Source organism: Typopeltis vanoorti, chromosome 3 (assembly GCF_054136105.1).
Source record: "Typopeltis vanoorti isolate ZY-2024b chromosome 3, IOZ_Tvanoo_1.0, whole genome shotgun sequence".
NCBI lineage: Eukaryota > Metazoa > Arthropoda > Arachnida > Uropygi > Thelyphonidae > Typopeltis > Typopeltis vanoorti.
The window spans coordinates 66,736,434-66,759,786 of NC_143551.1; the positions used below are offsets into that span (position 1 = coordinate 66,736,434).

General features: G+C 36.4%; 1 protein-coding gene across 1 annotated transcript in view; it reads right to left on the reverse strand.

The window, feature by feature from the left end:
• Positions 1–282: 282 nt before the first annotated feature.
• LOC150108231 (uncharacterized) overlaps positions 283–23,353 on the reverse strand; it is a 133,357-nt gene continuing 110,286 nt past the window's right edge. Inside the window, exon 11 of the mRNA XM_090390430.1 lies at positions 283–435. Coding sequence (XP_090246556.1) covers positions 283–435 — 153 coding nt within the window. The remainder of the gene's footprint in view (positions 436–23,353) is intronic.

The window sequence follows — 23,353 nt, forward strand, 5'->3', positions numbered from 1 at the left end:
ATCCGCTGCGCAAGGTCCAATTGGAATAAAGACATTAGCAATGTTATGCAATCAAGCATACTGGTCGCCTCATTTCTTGGCTAAGAAGCTGACCTACAGCACATTTGGAAACTTGATCTACAATCATTAAATGTGCATTCTTCAATTTCAATGCTTTCAAAGTTGACACAAAGCTCCACTCATTAATCCATCACAAACTTCTGTATTCAAGTGATAAGATATGATTAGCCAACAACCAAGGGAAATTCGTAGGGTACACAATCAGTGTCTAAAACAGATATTTTATGTAGATTCTGTCTTAGAGGACTTCATATTCTGCATTTTTGCATGAGTATATCTTGAGAAACTGAAGTCAATTGTCTTCTGATGAGTTAAGTCACAAAATGCATTTAACTGAGTCTCGGAAGATTTTTCAGTGCCAGTTTTTGTAGAAGTCTAAAATATTTTATTTATTTTTTACAATTTTGAAACTTTTTTCTTTTGTCATCTGTGTAAGAAAAGCATAATCACATCATCATCAAATTCCTGACATGTACCCTCAAAGGGTGTACAGGATATGATAGTACTACATGAAAAATTTACATTACCACTAACTTCCTATCTACAATTTTCCACCAAATCAATCTGTTACCTGTCAAGAATTCAACATTATCAGATCTTATATTTCTCTCTTCTAAGGCACTTTTTACTCTGCATTAATCTACCTATATCTTGGTCTTCTTCTGGGTCTTTTTCCTGCCAACCCAGCAGAAAACAATTGTTTTGCTAATCTTTTCTCTCCCTTCGGTTTAAGTGACCATACTACCTGAGATGAGCTCTACTAACACATTCCTGGATGCTAACAATGTCAATTGTTTTCCTAATATCCTTGTTTTTAATACGATATTGCCATTGATGACATTTGTTCACGGCCCTAATCTTTCTCAGGACTCTCATGCCTGTAGTCGCTAGTCTTTGGTCAAGTGTTTTATTTCTAACCAAGCTCTCGATCCATAAATTAAAACTGGCTTGAACGCTGCATTGTGTACAGCAAATTTAGTGTTTTGACTAATTTCTCTCTTATTCCATATAAATTTATACAATTGACTCCCTACCATACAAGCTTCATTGATTCTGTTGTCTATTTCCATATTTAATTTACCATCTTCACTAAAAATCGTGCCTAAGTAGCCGAAATGTTTTACTTGTTCTATAGGTTCTCTATTCACAATGCAGCTGATATTTTCAATGTTGCTGCCTATTTTCACTGTCTTTGTCTTTTTAATGCTGACCTTCATACCATATCTATTATAACAGTTATTCACTTTAGTCAGGGAATCTTGCAGACTTCTAGCAGATTTATTTAGAAGTATAACACCATCAGCATAAAGCAAAGAGCTGAGATTAACATCTCCAATTTTGATGTCAGGTTTAACACCACTTTCCTTCATAATGTGATACGTATAGATAATGAATAACAGAGGGGATAATGCACATCCTCATCTGGCACCAGATTTACCATTAAACCATCTTCCTGTACTTCCTTCAATTCTAACTGATGACTTACAACTCAAATAAGTACTGCTTGATATAATGCTCCATTTACACAATACAACTGTAGTGTTTGAATAGCTTTACTCTTGGCTTCTTGTCATATGCCTTTTCCAGATCTCAAAACTTAAATACAGATCTATTATATTCCCACGATTTCTCAACTATTTGTTGTAAAATGAAAATTGATCCTTCCCTTCCACAATCCTTCTCAACTGTTTATTAAGTATACTTGCATAAATCTTACCCGGAACACTCAGTAGGGAAATACTTCTGTAATTCTCACATTCAGTTTTATTTCCCTTTTTATATATGGGTACTATGAGAGCTTTACTCCAATCATCTGAAATTCGATCCTCTGTCCGGGCCTTCTGAACTATGCAGTGCAGCCACTGTAAGACTATTATGTCTCCATACTTCATTTTTTGGTCGATTATCATCTATTTTTCCTGTTACCTTTCCATATTTCAAGCTTTTGATGGCTTTTTTTCAAGTATGGATGTGTCAGTTGAGTGTTTTTTTACCACTGTGGTTGTTGTGAGTTTTTACCACTCGTATATGAAAATATGACTTCTGCATTATTTCAACCTTGGTATCACCTCTGGGTCTGGCTCCCACTGATGAGACCTGAATAATGGTCGAAACCGGTCTGGATAGTGACCTTCCCGTAATGTATAGCATTATACATAGCCGTAAGGATATTTGCTTTGCATAATGGGATACTAAGGCAAGTGATGTGAAGTTATTAGTTTTTATATACGAGTTGCTCCAGGCCTGAAAATACTTCATGTGCAATTTGGATAAATGTATCCAAATTGGATACATTTGGATAAAGGATTAAACCAAGTATGTATTTCTTGGTATCTTTAAATTATTAGCTTTTCTTCAAATTTTCCCAAAATATTTTTGTATGTCTGATAATCATTTTCTACTCTGCTATTTAGATCACCAACAAGGACCAACTTTTCCTTTTCATTGTGTCAATTGCTTTCTCTAAAGCCTCACAAAATTCCTTCACTTCTACCTAGAACCTTCTGTGGGACAATAAGCACAAATAAGTCTCATTGTCTAGTTCCCCATTCTCGTATTTGCCCACATCACTCTACTTGAGTCTGTCTGCCATTCAAGAAGATTAGCCTTGTATTTAGTGTTGAATACTATGGCTACTCCTTTTCGTTGATTGTCATTGCCAAATATAACATTTTGTATTTAATGCTCAGAAAGATCTCACCAGTTTTTGCCTTTTTTCCCCCCAGTCAACCCCTATTATGTCGATCTGGTACTTATCCAGTTCCTCAGCTAGCTCCATTTCTTTGTCATTTAGGCTTATTATGTTGATAGTACCAATCTTGAACTCTGGTGATGTTAAATGAAGGTGTGTTTCAGGTTTGATTCAGTAGCTGACTTTTTGCTGTTTGCCCTGGTTCCCTGGCGAAAACAACGGGGGAGGGGGTCTTATTTAATTGGGCGATGTCCCAGCCAGCATGAAATTTTGCCATGTTGTACCATCATTTTATATTGTGGTTTAAGCAAATAAGAATACAATTTGGTCAGCTAAATCCCAAATTGCTAGCCCATCCTCTTTCGTTCAGTATTTAGGTAGATGCCTAAAAGGGTGCACCATGAGACAGTGAGGATTGGACATTATTTCAGAAGCCCTGGTCGATTTTCTCTGCATTCCTTTAAAGGCTATGTGGAGATCTCCTCTCAGTTATACAGATTTGACCCTTAAGCACCCCCCCCCACACACACATAATCACATTTGTTGGAATTTTTTAAAACCGTCCAGGACTAATATAAACTGTGGTTCTAGGCCAAATGGACAGTAGCAGGTGATGATGCAGTTACTTACATCACCTGATTTTGTAACATACACACTGAGTTTACTTTGTGTTGAAAATTAGGGGATACATGTAAAGATGTTTCACTTAGAACATTGCTTGCTTATGCCAGTACATGCATATTATAACTGTTTTGCTCTCCTCATGCATCTACTGGGAGGAGGGGAGGGAATACAAATAGCTACAGACTATGCTTAATGTTTCGGCTTAATTCACACAGAAAAATTCATTCTTTTGCATTATCACTCATGTCATTATTATCACTAATAGTCACTATCTCCCCCCCCCCACACACACCCAAATGGACATTCAATTTTATGGCATGTCTACCTGCCCACACCAAGATTTCCATAGTTGGTAAGCTCTTGGTGTGGGCAGGTAGACAACAAATTGCCTAAAGTTGTTTGCATTACTCAAAGCTAAAAACAGCTAGTGCCAACTCTATGCAAGCCAAATACTGCGCTATTTAACAAAAACATCTTACTTCACCCAACACAAGTACTTGTATGATTATGTAAAAAGTAAAACTACAAAATCACAATTTATGCCATAACATGGATCCTTTAACTATTAATTTTTTAATAAAAAAAAAAAGAAAAACATGCAGGCTTTCTTTAAACATTTACATTTTCACTGAAAAAAACAGAAATAAGAGTTCAAACTGATTAATGTAGATTTCCAAATTTCCAACAACTTCTGCAAAAATAAATATTTTCTTACTTTATATTGCTACATGGAGTGACATACATACTGTACCAAAAAGCAATCCACTTTTATACACTGCTATTGCAAGAAAGTTGTATTGAGAATTGCAAACAAACAAACAATTATATTCAAATTTTCCTTTGGAATTTAATGATACTGAAGGATCTTGGAATGAGGGATCCTAGAGCCAGAAGAAAGTTTAGCTTTCAGCTACAATAAGGAAAAACTCTTTTGTCGTGGCTCTCGTTATTTAGGAACATAACCAACAAAAGTGCAGTGTGTTAAATCTCAAATCCTTATATTGCTTTTCTGATACAATAAAACTGTATATGAAGTTTAACAATCTATTTATATTTCATGGATAGGATTCACACAAAAAAAAAAAGCAACTGACATACATAGAGGAAAGAATTTTTCCTTCAATATTTTCTTATACAGAGAAACCTGTGGAGTATTCATAACTATAAATTCACACGTATGCCACAGTAATTAACTTTTTAATAATATGTAAATATTTTGTCTCAAGTATCATAAGACATCATCAATACAGTTATAAACAACAATAGGATTACATTCAAAAAAACAGTGCGCATGCTTACATTAGAATCACTATGTATATAGTAGTGTGTTTAAGGACTAAATATTATTGGGCTGTAATTAAATTAAAACTGATATATTTATTTTACACAGTTGAGGATAAAAATTTCCCAAACTTTGGGGATAGTGAGACAGTCGTAACAGTTAAGATTGGGTCCATGCCGTAAGACTTCAGCACTTTCTTTATACAAACGCTCATGTTTATATATGGATCAATGTAGTAGCTTGGGATGTATGTTGCCATTGGATCTTGTGGTTGGCATTTTCAACTCCATGTTGTGTGAGACCAGATTTGCAAGGTTTGATAAGATGGATGTGGTCTTGATGTTCAGAGATGTGTTTATTTACAGATCTTCCTGTTTGTCAATAGTAAGACAAGTTACAAGAACATGGCACTTTGTATATGCCAGGTAGCATCAGTGGTGAGAGTGTCTTTTGGAGAAGGTAACAAATTGTGAATTTGGTTTATAGGTAGCAGTGACTTTGTATTTCAAAAATTTTGACAAGAATTCAGAGATGCCTTTGATATATGGTATAGGAGTCCTGTGGGCTTCTTCTTGTCTAGGACACAAGAAGAAGCCCACTTCGTGTCTTCTTGTATAGAAGAAAGAATTTTTACTCTTGACCCAAAACTAACAATATGGCTATGATATGTTGATGATGTCCTTGCAGTCTGGAGTTACATGGAACATTTCTAAATTATATCAACAACCTACATCCTCGCATCAAATTCACACTAGAAAAGGAATCATTGCAAGGTATTTCCTTCCTTCCTTGATGTACACATCTAATGTAATCAAGATGGTTCCATTTCCACTTCGGTCTATCATAAACCAACTTTTTCAGGTCGTTATATCCACAATACATCAGCTCACCATCCATCTCAAAAATACAACATCATAAAATCTTTGGTATCCAGAGCACACAAATTTTGTTCCTCTGAAGAATATTTAAAACAAGAATTGGAAATTATTAAATATACAGCCTCACTAAATGGATTTAATACAATATCTCAAAAAATTATTAGCCACCCTCCAAAACATCAACCTAAACAAGAAGCAACCCACAGAACTCCTAGACCATATATCAAAGGTATCTCTGAACGTTTGTCAAAAATTTGAAGAAATACAAAATAAATAGAAAAACAACCAATAAACCAAATTCACAATTTGTTGCCTTCTCCAAAAGACTAACTCTCACCACTGATGCTACCTGGTGTATACAAAGCGCCATGTTCTTTTAACTTGTCTTACTATTGACAAACAGGAAGATCTGTAAATAAACACATCTCTGAACATCAAACCTCACAAATCTGGTCTTGCACAACATGGAGTAAAAATGCCAACCACAGGATCCAATGGCAACATGCCAAGCTACTACATTAATCCATATATAAACATGAGCGTTTGTATAAAGAAAGTGCTGAAGTCTTACGGCATGGACCCAATCTTAACTGTTACAACTGTCTCACTATCCCAAAAGTTTGGGAAATTGTTATCCTCAACAGTATAAAATAAATGTATCAGTTTTAATTTAATTACAGTCCAATAATATTTAGTCCTTAAACACGCTACTGTATACATAGAGGGATTCTAATGTAAGCATGCGCACTGTTTTTTTTAATGTAATTCGTATTGTTGTTTATAACTGTATTGATGATGTCTTATGATACTTAAGACAAAATATTTACATGTTATTAAAAAGTTGGAAAATTATTAAATTACATATTATTAAAAAGAATGGAAAGGCCCCAGGAGAAGATGGAATTATGGTAGACTTCTTAAAACTGGGAGGAAGTCCTGTCATCAAACAGCTGACTAAACTCTTTAATAAATGCCTAAAACAGACAAAAAATTCCAAAAAATTGGAACAATTCACTTATAATATTAATTTTTAAAAAGGGCAATAAGGGAGAAATTAAAAACTACTCCTATAAACCTACTCCCCACCATATATAAAGTATTCACAAAAATTATAAATAATAGAAAAAATCTAAACTAGAGGGAATGCAATCCTACGAACAAGCTGGATTTAGAAAGAATTACAATACTCTGGACCATATTCACACATTAAGACAGCTCACTGAAAAATCAATTGAATACAATAAACCTTTATGTCTGGCCTATATAGACTATGAAAAAGTATTTGATTCAGTTAAAACATCTGCAACACTAAAAGTACTTGAAACCCAGGGAAATGAGAAACCATATATTGAAACACTAAAAGATATTTACAATAATGCAACTTCTGTAATTAAATTATATAACAAGTGAAAAGTTCCAATACAAAAAAGGCATCCAGCAAGGCGACATCATATCTCCAAAATTATTTACAGCTGCACTAGAGGAAGTCTTTAGAAGCCTTGATTGGGAAACAAAAGGAACAAACATAAATGGAGAAAGGTTGCATCATCTGAAATTTGCAGATAATACTGTCCTAATAGCAGATAATCTTTAAGATCTGGAAGAAAGGCTAAATCAGCTAAATGAAGCCTCCAGAGTAATTGGGATTAAAAATAAATAGAGAAAAAACAAAAATAATGATGAATAAATACATAAACCATAGAACTGTTAAAGTTGAAACCCATGAAATAGAACAAGTTACTTCATATATATATATATATATATATATTTGGGCCAATTGTTATCCTTTGAGGATTGTCAAAGAAAAGACACTGATGAAGAAATCACCTTGGATGGATGGCTTATGGGAAAATGAGAAACATCAGAAGTGACATCCCTATGAGTCTAAAAAAGAAAACTTTTGACCAGTGAATACTTCCTGTCCTAACATACGAAGGAGAAACATGGACTTTAAAAATTATTTGAAAGGAGACAAAATGGCTATGAGAGAGGATTTGAAGGAATTGCTTGAGGTAGCAAAAGAGAAGAGTGAGAGAGTTAGGATGGTGAGTCTGTTGCCGTGGTATGACAGTGAAGAGAATAGAAGGAGGGCCATAATTGCTAATGACTTTATGCGTGGATTATGCAGGAGTGGTGTGGAATTTGTGGATGTGTGGAGTGAGTTCGATGGGCGAAAGGATTTATATAAGATGGATGGTTTAGATTTGAATGGATTTGGTGTAAGGAGACTTGAAAAGGTGTTGTCGAATGTAGTGGAAGTGAATGTGCAGAATCAGGGAAACTAGTTATTAAGGGGGGGGGGGGGAATATGCAGACTTTAGGGAGACAGTTCAGTGTATGAATGTGTGTAATATGCCCGAGCGAGTACGAAGGACAACAAATCAGAATGGAATAGTTAGTATAAGGCATCAAAATAGGGATGGGACAAATGAGCTTCTGCAATTCATGTATACTAATGCCAGAAGTATTAGGAACAAAAAGGAAGAATTTTTGGCCTTGGTTGGCACTTCCAGGCCACAGGTTATTGGCATTTGTGAAACATGGTTGACAGAAGATGATATAGCTAGTGGAATTGAATGTGAGGGGTATGGTGTGTTCAGGAGTGACAGGGAGAATAAAATGGGGAGAGGTGTGTTATTGATGATCGCTGATGAGCTACAGCCGAGGAGAATAGAAGTGGAACTGCAGGATAGAGAAAAGAGCACATTTGAGGCTATTTGGTGTGAGATTGAAACTAGCAGAACAAAATATACAGTTGAGTGCTGCTATAGACCAGGTGATGGAATAGATGGTGGAGATAGTATGCATAAGCAAATAGAAGAAATTAGTGGAAGGAGGGTAATTATTATGGGAGATTTCAATTATGGGAACATTGATTGGAAGGAGGAGATGGCACATGGGAGGAAGGAATTGGATTTTATGCGGTTATTAAGGGATAACTATCTGCGACAGCATGTAATGGAAAATACTAGGGGTCAGAGAGTGCTTGACTTAGTAATTGCATCTGAGAATTTGGCTGTAATGAATATGACCACATTGCCACCAATTGGTGAGAGTGATCACAGGGTCTTGACTTGGGAGGTGGCTTAAGGTGTGGAATTTATAATTAAGACAGGCTACATGTGGAATTATCGGGCTGGTAAGTATGACAAGCTTAGGAGTTTGATTGGTTCAGTGCCATAGCATGTAAAACTGCAAGGGCTGGATGTTGATAGTGCATGGGAGGCGGTTAAGAAGTTTTTGCAGGAGGCAATGGCTGACTGTATACCTAGAGTCCGAATAATAAATCAAGTAGGGGTTAAATGGATGAATGACACCATTAAGCCTGAGCTGCAAAAAAAGAAACAATTATGGAGGGAATTTAAGGAGAAAGGTGACCGGCAGGCACATGAATGGTATAAAGTGCAGGCCACAAGGGTAACGAGTGTGGCAAGAAAAGCAAAAACGGATTATGAAAGAACATTAGCCACGCAGGCTAAAGAGAATCCCAAACAGTTTTTTCGATATGTTGCAAGTAAAAGAAAAAATGTATATGGCAGAATGATTTTAAAGAATGCCGATGGTAGGGAGGTAACCGAATCAGTTGAATTACTGAGCGAGCACTTTGCAAGAGTATATCATTCAGGTGGTGACATTGCAGGAATAAATGAACCAATAGATTTTAAGGGAATTGTGGTGAATGAAGTGGAGATTAATAGTCTATTAGAAAACCTCAATCGTGAATACATCTGTGGGATTGAATGATATACCAGCTCGTGTCGTACGTGAAGCGGCTAAAGAATTGTCAGTGCCCTTGCCCATATTGTTTAATTTGAGTCTCGGGTCTGGGTTAGTCCTGAGGGGGGATGGAAAGAGGAGAAAATAGTTCCACTGCATAAAGGAGGTTCCAAGACTGCTGTTGTAAATTATCGACTAATTAGCATATCAGGAATCATTGTCAAGGTCTTGGAGAAATTAGTCAAGAGAAAAATATAGGATTGGATAGATGAAAATGGGACACTGTATGGGGGACAACATGGTTTTGTGAAGGGTAGATCATGCCTCAGTAACTTGCTCACGTTTTATAACACAGTGACGGATGAACTGGATAAGGGTAATGGGTTTACAGTGATTCTATTGGACCTTGCTAAGGCCTTTGACAGGATACCACATGGAATTCTAATCAGTAAACTGCAGGATATAGGGTTGGTGAGATGGAAAGGAGGGTAGTTGATGGAGAGATATCAGAGAGTGGTTTATTCAGGAGTACTCCAAAAGACAGCCTGTGACTAGTGGTGTGCTGCAGGGGTCTGTTCTTGGACCACTACTTTTCAATTTGTTCATTAACAATATAGGAAAGGATCTGAGAGGAAGTGTTCACTTATTTGCTGATGACGCAAAGTTGGGTAGAGCAATAGTGAGAGCACAGGATGTCAAAATTTTTCAATTTGATTTGGATAGTTTAGAGGACTGGGCTAAGGAAAATGGATGTCAATTTAATGTGGCAAAGTGTAAGGTTAGGCATTTTGGGGTGAAAGGATTAGCAGCAGTATATGACATTGGTGGAACCGTACTCCAGGAAATTGATGAGGCCAGGGATTTGGGAGTGTTGGTGGATCGGGAGTTGAAGTTTAGGGGGCACATCACAAAAGTGGCTAAATCAGCTCATCAAATCACTTGGTTGCTGAAAAATACTTTAAGTTCCTCTGTATCGAGCCTTGATAAAACCCCATCTAGGCTACTGTGCCCAGATATGGGCACCAGGGTTTCTTCTTGATGGGGAGGAGGTGTGGAGAGGATCCAGAGACAAGTGACCAAGATGATAGCAGGTCTATGGAATGAACCTTATGAGAACAGGTTGAAGATTTGTGGGTGGGTTGCAGAAATTGGTTGATAGGCAGAAAAGGGGTAATATGATTGAGACATTCAAATTACTGAAGGGGGGGGGGGTTTCTATAAGATTAATTCAGAAGATATTTTTGAGAATAGGACTGGTGGTGGGAGGACTAGGAGCCATACATAGAAGCTGGGCAAGAATGTGGTTAGCAAGGGTGTTTTAGCAAGAGCTAGGTTTTTTACTTGGAGAGTGGTGAATGAGTGGAATAAGTTGCCAGAGTCTGTTGTGGGTGCCATGACTGTGAATGAGTTCAAGGCGAGGTATGATAGATACTGTGTGAATGTCGAATAGTTGTTCTTGACATGATGTTAGGGCCTCCCTTAATGAGTCTGTCGACTCCTTGGAGTTGCCCGTAATAATAAAAATAATTTAACAGAAGCCCTAAACAAAAAGCTGAGAACAACACAACATCGCATGGAGAGAATGCTAAAAATAACATTAAGAGACACGAAGATAAATACCTAGATAAGATCTCAAACAGGTGTCATGGATATTGTAAAATACATTAAACAGGCTAAGTGGAGATGGGCTGGCCATATTGCCAGATGCAGTGATGGGAGATGGACTAGAAAAACAACAGAGTGGAAACCAATGGATGGAGCAAGACTGAGAAGTAGGTGGAGTGATGAACTGGAACAAATTGCAGGGGTGAGATGGATGGGAGAGGCAGAAAACCGAGTGATCTGGAAAATCATGGGGAGACATTTTGTCCATCAGTGGACAAAACCAAAAGGTTGAAGAAGAAGATTAAAAAGTTTAAATTTCTGTGGTCCCCCCCCCCCCACCCCCCCCCCCCCCCACCCCCCCCCCCCCCCACCCCCCCCCCCCCCCACCCCCCCCCCCCCCCACCCCCCCCCCCCCCCACCCCCCCCCCCCCCCACCCCCCCCCCCCCCCACCCCCCCCCCCCCCCACCCCCCCCCCCCCCCACCCCCCCCCCCCCCCACCCCCCCCCCCCCCCACCCCCCCCCCCCCCCACCCCCCCCCCCCCCCACCCCCCCCCCCCCCCACCCCCCCCCCCCCCCACCCCCCCCCCCCCCCACCCCCCCCCCCCCCCACCCCCCCCCCCCCCCACCCCCCCCCCCCCCCACCCCCCCCCCCCCCCACCCCCCCCCCCCCCCACCCCCCCCCCCCCCCACCCCCCCCCCCCCCCACCCCCCCCCCCCCCCACCCCCCCCCCCCCCCACCCCCCCCCCCCCCCACCCCCCCCCCCCCCCACCCCCCCCCCCCCCCACCCCCCCCCCCCCCCACCCCCCCCCCCCCCCACCCCCCAGATATATGCAAAATCTCAGCCATTTCTCAAGTATACTTGAGAAATGGCTGAGAATTTTGGTGAAGAACAAGCTGGATTCAGGCCAAACAGAGGATGTCAGGTTCAATTTTCACTTTACAACAGATAGTTGAGAAATCATGGGAATATAACAAAAATCTGTATTTAAGTTGTGTAGATCTGGAAAAGGCATATGGCAAGTTGCCAAGAAAGAAGCTATTCGAAATGCTACAGTTATATGGTGTCAGTGGTTCATTATATCAACAATACTTAGTTTGAATTGAAATACATGAAGGTGGTTTAATTTTAAATCTGGTGTCAGACAAGGATGTACATTATCCCCTCTGTTATTCATTATCTATATGGATCACATTATGAAGGAAAGTGGTAACTGGTAATTAGTTTACGGAATTAACAATGCATATAAAGTATATTAATTAAAGGTAACTTTAATGAATAACTTCTATATTTCGGCAATGTCACATTGCCATCTTCAGGAACATAAAGATATGGTATGTGCACTCAGGAACTAACACAAAGCAAATGAGGAAGAAAGCAAGAAACTAATATTGTTCCTAAAGTCCTAATGGTGCCCTCTTGCAGGCTAATTTGGTAGTCTTGGCAGTTGGGCTGAAGTTCTCATAATGAAAGTCTCCCAAATTTGGGGCAGTTGGGAGACTTTCATTATGAGAACTTCAGCCCAACTGCCAAGACTACCAAATTAGCCCGCAAGAGGGCACCATTAGGACTTTAGGAACAATATTAGTTTCTTGCTTTCTTCCTCATTTGCTTTGTGTTAGTTCCTGAGTGCACATACCATATCTTTATGTTCCTGAAGATGGCAATGTGACATTGCCGAAATATAGAAGTTATTCATTAAAGTTACCTTTAATTAATATACTTTATATGCGTTGTTAATTCCGTAAACTAATTACCAGTTATGTCTAACCAACGTATAAGTCTTGCTACTAGAAGGAAAGTGGTATTAAACTTGATATCAAAATTGGAGATGTTAATCTCAGCTCTTTGCTTTATGCGGATGGTGTTATACTTCTAAATAAATCCACTAGAAGTGTGCAAGATTCCCTGACTAAAGTGAATAACTGTTAAGATATGGTATGAAGGTCAGCATTAAAGAGACAAAGACAATGAAAATAGGCAGAAACATTGAAAACATCAACTGCATTGTGCAAAAACATTTCAGCTACTTCAGCACGATTTTTAGTAAAGATGGTAAATTAAATATGGAAATAGACAACAGAATCAACAAAGCTGGTATGGTAGGAAGTCAACTGAATAAATTTATATGGAATAAGAGAGAAATTAGCCAAAACACTAAATTAGTTGTATACAATGCAGCATTCAAGCCAATTTTAATTTATGGATCGAGAGCTTGGTTAGAAATAAAACACTTGACCAAAGACTAGCGACTGCAGACATGAGAGTCCTGACAAAGATTAGAGCCGTGAACAAATGGCATCAATGGCAATATCATGTTAAAAACAAGGATATTAGGAAAGAACTTGACATTGTTGGCATCCAGGAATGCGTTAGCAGAGCTAATCTCAGGTGGTATGGTAGAATGGGCAAGGAAAGATTAGCAAAACAAGTGTTCTCTGCCATGTTGGCAAGAAAATGACCCAGAGGAAGACCAAGCTATAGGTGGATTGATACAGTAAAAATTGCCTTAGAAGATAGAAATATAAGATTTGATAATGTTGGAGTCTTGACAGGTAACAGACTGATTTAGAGGAAAATTGTAGGAATTTAAGAAGTTAGTAATGATGTAATTTTTTCATGTAGTACTATGTTATCCTGTACACCTCTTGAGGGTATCTATCAGGAATTTGATGATATCACCTTTTTTACTACTTGTATATAAAAAAATATATATGGGTTCTGCATTAATTTGGCTTTGCTATCTTTCCAGATTTTACTCCCACTGGCAAGACCTCAATAAAAATCTAAACTCAGGGCAGTGACTGAAATTATAATGCAACACACACACATCTGAAATGAAGCGTGCTTTGTATTATGGGGTACTAAGGCAATTGATATGAAGTCAGTAACTTTAAAATATAACAAGCCTACTCAAGTGGATACTCCATGTGCAAACTTTGTTTGCTTACACTTGGATAAATGATTAAAAAGGATTCCTTGTCAAGTTTAATTTGCTTTGTAACCAAGCGGAAAAATTTTATAGTCACGATAAAGGTTCTTCAAATCCTACAAAGAATTGAAACTTCTGTCTTTCCAACCAAAGGGATTCATTGATAGTCAGTGAGCTAGAGAATGTAGAGAAGCCTACATTCTCAATGGAAAACCCATAGAAAGAAATTCAGCTATTTAAACACATATTTTAGTGAAGATGACAAACTAAATATGGAAATAAACATCAGAATTAATGAACCTGGTATGGCAGGGAACCTAATGAATAAATTTATATGGAATAAGAAAAATTAGTTGAAACAATACTACTAGTTTTTACTCTTATAGCTAATTTTTTATTCCATATAAATTTATTCAATTAGTTTCCCATCATACCAGGTTTGCTTATTCTGTCTATTTTCATATTTAATTTGTCATTTTCATTAAACGTTGTACTTAAATAGCTGAAATATTTCATTAATTATAAGTTTGTCATTTGAGAATGCAATTTGCATATTCAGTATTCCCAACTATTTTGAGTTCATCATTTTACTGCTAATTTTCATGCCGCACCTGTTTTGGCAGTTATTCAGTTTAGTTAATATAGTTTAGTTTAATTAATAGCATCTGCATAAAGTAAAGAGCTGAGTTGAATATCATTTTGATACCAGGCTTAATGCTACTTTTCTTTATAATATTATTCACATAGAAGATGAATAATGGTGAACCTAGTAGGCTATCTTGTCTTACACCTGAATTTATGTCAATTTTCCTGTACTTCCTTCAATTCTAATAGTGAAGTGTTTTAAACAGCATTTCTCTTGGCACCTTATGCCTTTTCCAGAATTTAAATACATATCCTTTTTATATTTCCACAATTTCCCAACTGTCTTGAAACTTACAATATCATTCTAATAACTCCCTACTGGAAGAAGCACTCTTTCAAGTTTCTCAACTTCTCAAGTATGGAATTAAGTATATTTAGATGGGAGATGAATTTCATTACCTGGTGGGCAGATGAGAGTTCTGTTTATTGGAGGTCTGAAGTGGCTTAAAAAAAGTTCTTGGTTTGAAATAAAAATAAAATTATATAAATCCTTACTCTGCTCAAGGTGCTAATGTATTCTAGGATTATAACTTTTCTAGGATGGCAGTCATATGAAAAAGCTTACTTGTAATACTTGAAACTTACTTTTATATAAGTACCCATCTATATAAAAGAAAAAACAATGTAATTCTCACATTGTTTTTTCTTTTATTTTATATAGATGGGCACTTATATTAAAGTAAGTTTCACAGCTTACACATTTATTCAGAAACTCCAATATATATCATCCAATACTAACATCATCAGGGAGACAGACTATTAAACTACATTCAAAAGATGAATCAAAATAAGTTATAAATCATGCATATATTAGGTCATTCCTCAGTCACAGCTGAAGTATATGATATTAATGATTTTATTATTGCTCTCAGGGGACCTTGTAACCCCTAGAGAGCGTGTGCCCTGGGTGGTGGATAGGGGAGCCCACCATGTGTGTGTGTGTGTGTGTGTACATGCGCGTGCGTGTGTGTATATATATATATATATATATGGTGGGGTGGTCCGAATATACTGAATAAGGACTCGTGGACCAACAGGGCCATAAGGGGCAATCATCTTGATTGTAAAGGAAGCGGCATTCCCATGGACCTCTAGCTGGATCTATCCTCTCCTCCTTCTACTTTGAGGAAGACCCACTTACTTTAATCTTTCCTATAAGGCCTTATCAGCCAACTCTTCTTACTTTATGACCCTTGTGCTATTAGAGTACTCGAGGGCCATGGGGTCTTTTCATTTCTGGCCTTACAACTATGTCCTCTCTATAAACCTTACTATATTTCTTCTATAATCTACCCTTTCCCCTTCAATATACCCTATTCCTCCTATGGGTTTAAATTCGGAAGAAGGCGAGTTCAGAAGCCTTAAGGTAGCAGCCCTACCACTGAACTATTCCATCTTCAGGCTAGTCCCCTGACATGGAGAACATAACCATACTTGTAAGCTGACAGAAAGAGATAATCGGATTGAATCTATGGGAAATGACCCTGGAATGGAAAAGGGAAAACGAAAATGGAAACGACAAAATATAATACACATAGCAAACTGGAATGTAAGAGGAATAGCATATAAAGAAATAGAATTAGACCAGTTATTAAATGAAAGAAATTTTAAAATAGCAGTAATCACTGAAACAAAAAGAAATTAAAAGGAACTATGAGAACTGAAAACTTTAATGTGATATACAGTGGAGTCGACAGAGACCAAAGAGCACAAGCAGGAGTCATGATTTGGATTCATACCTCCCTTTCAAAACAGTTAAAACATTATAAATTATGGAATGAAAGAATAATAGAAGCTAGAATAAAAATAGATAGAAGCTATTTAACAATAATTGGTTTATATGCCCCAGAAGAAGGAAGAGAACAGGATAATATTGATTTTTATAATCAGCTACAAAACATATATAATAAAATAAATAAAAATGATTACATAATTTTAGCAGGAGACTTAAATGCGAGAATTGGAAACACGAAAATTAATAATAATATAGGAATATATGGAGAACATACTCTAAACAGTAATGGTAACGAACTGATTGACTTTGTAGTTTATAATAACCTAAAAATAATGAATTCCTTCTATAAACATAAAGACATACATAAATATACTTGGGCAGCAAGAGGATGGAAATCAATATTAGATTACTTCATATTAAATGAAAAGACATCAAAATTTTCACTAGATGTTAGAGTTCACAGAGGATATGAAATAAGCAGTGACCACTTCCTTGTTAAAATAAAATTAAGATTACCACCTAAATGGTTACAAGTAACAATAACAGAAAGAAAAATTGAAACATTTGTTTATAAAACTAGACTATTGAATGACACAAATGTACAATGGCTATATGAACAAAGAATTAACCAGTATCTAGATAAAATAAAACAAAATGAAGAAATAGAAATAGAATGGCTTAATATAAAAAAGATACTAAATGCAGCAGCAAATGAAAGCTTAGGAAAGACCAAAAAATTCAATAAAAGAAAAAAACTGAAGATCTGGGATGATACAATCAAAGAAATAATCAAAAAGAAAAAAGAAGCCTATCACAAATGGTTAAGCAGTAAAAGATTAGAAGATGAAATAGAATATAAAAGAATAAGAGCCATAGCTAAAAGAGAAGTCAGAAAAAGAGAATCATGGAATAAATCTGTTTCTAATTTAGAACATGATTTATATAAAATAAGACCCAATGTATATAAGATTTTGAAACACCTAAATGCAGATACCAAAGAAAACAAAATTAAACACTGAATTGAAATTAGAAGAATTTCTAAATTACTACACAGAACTGTGGACAGACAAATATTTTAAAAAAGACAACTGGCAAACAATTAACGAAAATGAAAAAGGAATAACTGAAGAAGAATTAGAAATCAGCCTGAAAGAAACAAGAAACGGAAAATCACCTGGTGAAGATAAGCTAGGTTCAGAACTATATAAATACGCAGGAACAAGATTCAAAGGAAGACTCTTATTATTTTTAAATAAAATTTACTGAACTGGTATGTCCCCAATAGAATGGAAAAAAGCAATTGTGAGTCCTATCTTTAAGAAAGGTAATAGAGATGACCCTAAAAACTATAGAGGTATCAGTATACTAAATTCATGTTACAAAATATATAGCAGAATCTTAAATAACAAACTAATGAAATATTCCGAAAACTTTATTCTAGAGGTACAAAATGGATTTAGAAAAGGACGATCATGTATAGACCCAGCCTTCTGCCTAAAATTAATAATAGAGAAAAGAAGAGAATATAATTTAGAAACACATATTATATTTATTGACTTTGAAAAAGCATTTGACAAAGTTAAAAGAAACATTATTTAACATATTAAAAGAAAGACAAATACCAAATAATATCCTAAAAGCTGTCACAAGTATATATGAAAATAATCAAATACAAATAAGATTAAATCATGAGCTAACATATACAAGAGAGATAAACCAAGGGGTCCGACAGGGATGTCCCCTCTCAGCAACTCTTTTTAATATCTACTTAAATGAAATAATAATAAAATGGAGTAAAAATTTACATCAAGGAATTAAACTTTCACCTACAGTTAACTTAAACACTCTCCTCTTTGCAGACGACCAAATAATAATTACAAATTCTGAAGATAACTTACAGAAAGCTATTTTAAATCTAAATGAGATATCCAAAGATTATGGTATGATAATATCAACGGAAAAATCAAAAACTATGGCCTTTAAAGGACAAGATCCAGCAAGAACTAAAATAGTATTAGATAACAAGATCTTAGAACAGGTGAATTCATTTAACTACCTAGGATGTATGATCACTTATGAAAATGAAAAAGATATAAACATAAAAATTGCAAAATATTTAAAAATAACAGGAGTAATTAACTCTATATTTAAACCAAACCTAGTTCAAAAACAAACCAGGCTAAAAGTATACAATACATTAGCCCTATCGGTCTTAATGTATGGAAGCGAAATCTGGACAATAAAACAAAAAGACAAACAAAGATTAACAACAGCAGAAATGAAGTTTATGAGAAAAACTGCAAAGTATACCCTATTTGATCACAAAAGAAACGAAGATATTATGAAAGAATTAAACCAAGAACCAGTAATTGAAAAAATTAAAAAATATAAACATAGATGGATGGAACACGTTCAAAGAATGAAAACAGAAAGATTACCAAAACAAGCCTTAAAGTACAAGCCATTAGGAAAAAGAAAACCAGGACGTCCTCTTAAACGATTCAACGATGACTTCTAAGGCCGGAACAGGCCATACTAGGCCTAAATCCTTGATACGTATGATGATGATGATGATTTTATTAATAATGATATAATAAAATTAAAATATTTTATTATTTTTTAATCTATGCAACTTACAATTGTTACTTTGGAACACTAATAGTGTAATATTATATACTTCAGCTGCGACCGAGACACATGATTTATGATTCATCATCATCATCATCATCATCAAATTCCTGCCATGTACCCTCAAGGGGTGTACAGGATATGACAGTACTACATGAAAAAATTACATCATTACTAACTTCCTATCTACAATTTTCCTCCAAATCAGTCTGTTACTTGTCAAGACTCCAACATTATCAGATCTTATATTTCTATCGTCTAAGGCACTTTGTACCGCATCAATCCACCTATACCTTGGTCTTCCTCTGGGTCGTTTTCCTGCCAACCTGGCAGAGAACACTTGTTTTGCTAATCTTTCTTCTCCCATTCTATTTAAGTGACCATACCATCTGAGATTAGCTCTGCTAACGCATTCCTGGATGCTGACAATCTCAAGTTCTTTCCTAATATCCTCATTTTTAATATGATATTGCCATTGATGCCATTTGTTCACGCCTCTAATCTTTCTCAGGACTCTCATATCTGCGGTCTCTAGTCTTTGGTCAAGTGTTTTACTTCTGACCCAGCTCTCAGATCCATAAGTTAAAATTGGTTTGAACACAGTCTTGTATACAGCTAATTTAGTGTTCCGACTAATTTCTTTCTTATTCCATATGAATTTATTCAATTGACTTCCCACGATACCAGCTTTGCTGATTCTGTTGTCTATTTCTATATTTAGTTTACCATCTTCAGTAAAAATTGTGCCTAAGTAGCTGAAATGTTTTACTTGTTCCACAGGTTCACCATTCACAACACAGTTGACATTTTCAATGATTCTGCCTATTTTCATTGTCTTTGTCTTTTTATTGCTGACCTTCATACCATATCTATTACAACAGCTATTCAATTTAGTCAGAGAATCTTGCAGACTTTTAGCGGATTTATTTAGAAGTATAACATCATCCGCATAAAGCAAAGAGCTGACATTAACATCTCCAATTTTGATATCAGGTTTAATACCACATTCCTTCATAATGTGATCCATATAGATAATGAATAACAGAGGGGATAATGTACATCCTTGTCTCACACCAGATTTAACATTAAACCATCTTCCTGTACTTCCTTCAATTCTAACTGCTGACTCACAACTCAAATAAAGACTAAGTATTGCTTGATATAATGCCCCATTGACACCATATAACTGCAGCGTATTGAATAGCTTCTCTCTTGGCACCTTGTCATATGCCTTTTCCAAATCGACAAAACTTAAATACAGATCTTTGTTATATTCCCATGCTTTCTCGACTATTTGTCGTAAAGTGAAGATCTGATCCTGACAGCCTCTATTTGTCCTGAATCCAGCTTGTTCTTCACCAAGCTTTTCTTCCACATTTCTTCTCAACCGTTTCTCAAGTATACTTGCATAGATCTTGCCAGGAACACTCAGTAGGGAAATACCTCTGTAATTCTCACATTCAGTTTTATTTCCCTTTTTATATATGGGTACTATGAGAGCTCTACTCCAATCATCGGGAATTCGTCCCTCTGTCCAGGCTTTCTGAACTATGCAGTGCAGCCACTGTAAGACTCTTATACCACCATACTTCAGCATTTCTGGTCGAATATCATCTACTCCTGCTGCCTTTCCACATTTCAAGCCTTTGATGGCTTTTTCTACTTCAAGTATGGATATGTATTCCTGACTGCATGCCTGGTCAGTGTTTTTTATTACTGTGCTGTCATCACTGCTTGTTTCATTTAGCAGTTTTTCAAAGTAATTACTCCATACTTCAAGGATATCTTTTTCTCCTGTTTTCATTTCACCTTTATCATCTCTAATTCCTTTTACAGCACTCTTTCCTCCATTCCTAAGCTTCTTCAACAACCTCCAGAATATTTTGCCACCTTCTTGATATTTATTTTCTATATTCTTGCCAAAGTCCTCCCATGACTTTTGTTTAGCTAGTTTTACACACTGTTTAGCTTTCTTACATTTGTCTCTGTATTCTGTAAGAGTAAAAGCTGACTTATTTGCCAGGAACTTTTGATATGCTTTCTTCTTTTCCTTCACTGCCTCTTTAACTTCCTGTGTCCACCAGGGAGTTCTGATTTTTTTATCCTTGCAGACAACTTCACCACATGCCTCTCTGGCAGAATCAATCAATGTTTCCTTCAGAGTTTGCCACTGAATCTCCAAGGTTTGATTCCTGTTCTCAAACTCTTTCATTTTCTTTTCAATAATATTCCTGTATTTTAGTCTACAGTTTACATCTGAGAGCTGCTCAACTTTTATTCGCTTTAAACTTTCTTACATGTTATTCTTTTCAATATGAAATTCAATTTTATCCTGCTCAAGACTAAATAGTGATCACTTCCAATTTCAAATCCTCTGTACACTCTGGTGTCCTGCACCAGGGAGAAAACATCACTATCAACAATAACATAGTCAATGAGACTTTTCTTATTCCTAGCCTCTTCTCTCCATGTGAATTTGTGCACATTTTTATGTTGGAACATGGTGTTAGTAATAACCAGTCCATGTCCTGAGCAGAAATCCAACAGATATTTGCCATTATTATTAGCTTTGCTCTTTTCTCCAAATTTTCCCAAAATATTTTTGTATGTCTGACAATCATTTCCTACTCTACTATTTAGATCCCCAACAAGGACCAACTTTTCCTTTTTCATTGTGTCAGTTGCTTTTTCTAAAGCCTCAAAAAATTCCTCCACTTCTACCTTAGTAGAACCTTCTGTGGGACCATAGGCACAAATAAGTCTCATTGTCCAGTTCCCCATTCTCATATTTGCCCACATTACTCTACTTGAGACTGACTGCCATTCAAGAAGATTAGCCTCGTATTTTGTGTTGAATACTATGGCTACTCCTTTTCCTTGATTGTTATTGCCTGAATATAACATTTTGTATTTATTGCTCAGAAAGATCTCACCAATTTTGGTCTTTTTTGTTTCAGTCACCCCTATTATGTCGATCTGGTACTTATCTAATTCCTCAGCTAGCTCCATTTCTTTGCCATTCAGGCTTCTTACGTTGATAGTACCGATCTTTAACTCTGGTGATGTTGAGTTGGGGTTTGTTTTCAGATTTGTTCCAGTAGCTGACTTTTCGCTGTTCGCCCTGGTTCTGGGCTATCTCCATGATGGTGTCCATGTAAAGTTGGATGAAAAAATTGGAGTTTCTGAATAAATTCTACATACTTGTTACATGTGTAAGCTGAGAAACTTACTTTAATATGTCTAGTACACAGGTTCCATTAAAGCTGTTGATAGATGGGCACTACTGAGAGGATTCTACTACCTTCTGACCAAGCCTTCTGAATTATGCAGTACAGCAATTGTAAAAAAAACTTAGACATTTGAGCATTTCAGGTATATTTCCTACTCTGATACCAAATTTAATATATCTAATACGAAACAACTTTTTCTTTTTTCAGCTGCCCTTCAATGGAAAAATTCCTCTCCTCTCCTTTCTTAGATCCTTTTTGTGAAACCATTGGCATAAATAAGTCATTGTCCAATTTTCCTATTTTGAAAATTTCCAACTGTCACCATTTACATGCCATTCAAGTTTATTTCTGTGTTTGGTGTGGAATACAATTAGTTCTTCCTTTTCTCATCATCATAACACTCATAACAGATATAGACCATATTGGCCTATTCCAGTCTCATTATCCATCTAATATCCTCTTTTGAGTTCTACCTGGTACTCTCTTTCCAATTGGATTACATTTTATTATTTGTTTAAGATATTGGATGTTCTTCCTTTTCTTGACTACTATACAAATACAAATCACAGCTATTATTTAATCATAGCTCTGGTAACACCGATTATGTCAGCATGGTACTTCTCTTTTTCTAGTTCCACTGTTCTGCTCCTACACTAATCCTATCTTCATTTCTTCTGAAACTGGGTTTGGTCCATTAGCTGACTTCTACTTGTTTAACCAAATTCCCTGATGAAAACAAAAATGTCTGTTTTAACCATGGCACATTTTATTATACTATACCATCATTTTCATTTGTGGTTTAAGCTAATACAGAGCAAATTTGTTTAGCTAAGTTCCAAATTACCAATCTGTCCCATTCATTTGGTATTGAGGTGGATGCCTAATAACAGGGCACCACAAGAACGTTAAGAATGGACATGGGGTAAGATGCTCCGATTGGTTCTCTTGCACTTGCATGCTATGTGGAGGTTTCCTCCTGCATATCTAGCCTTGACCCTTAAGTAATCCTGATAAATATTTATATACCGAACACGATCAAAAATAGTAATAAAATTAATGGAAACTATCAAATTAGTTTCTTGAATTATTTTTCAACCTTGAGATCTGCATAGAAATGGATAAAAGAATATAGACAAACATCTTAATTATTTGTTATGATAGGTTTCACGGTATAAAAGAACACAGATGGTTAAGAAAATAACTATTTATTAACTTAAAGGCTAATATTTCGCTGGTCTTATATCCAGCATCTTCAGAGCACACAACGCAAAGTTTGTTACAAAGGCAAGACAACCACAATCCGGTGTAACAGTGGGGACAGTATA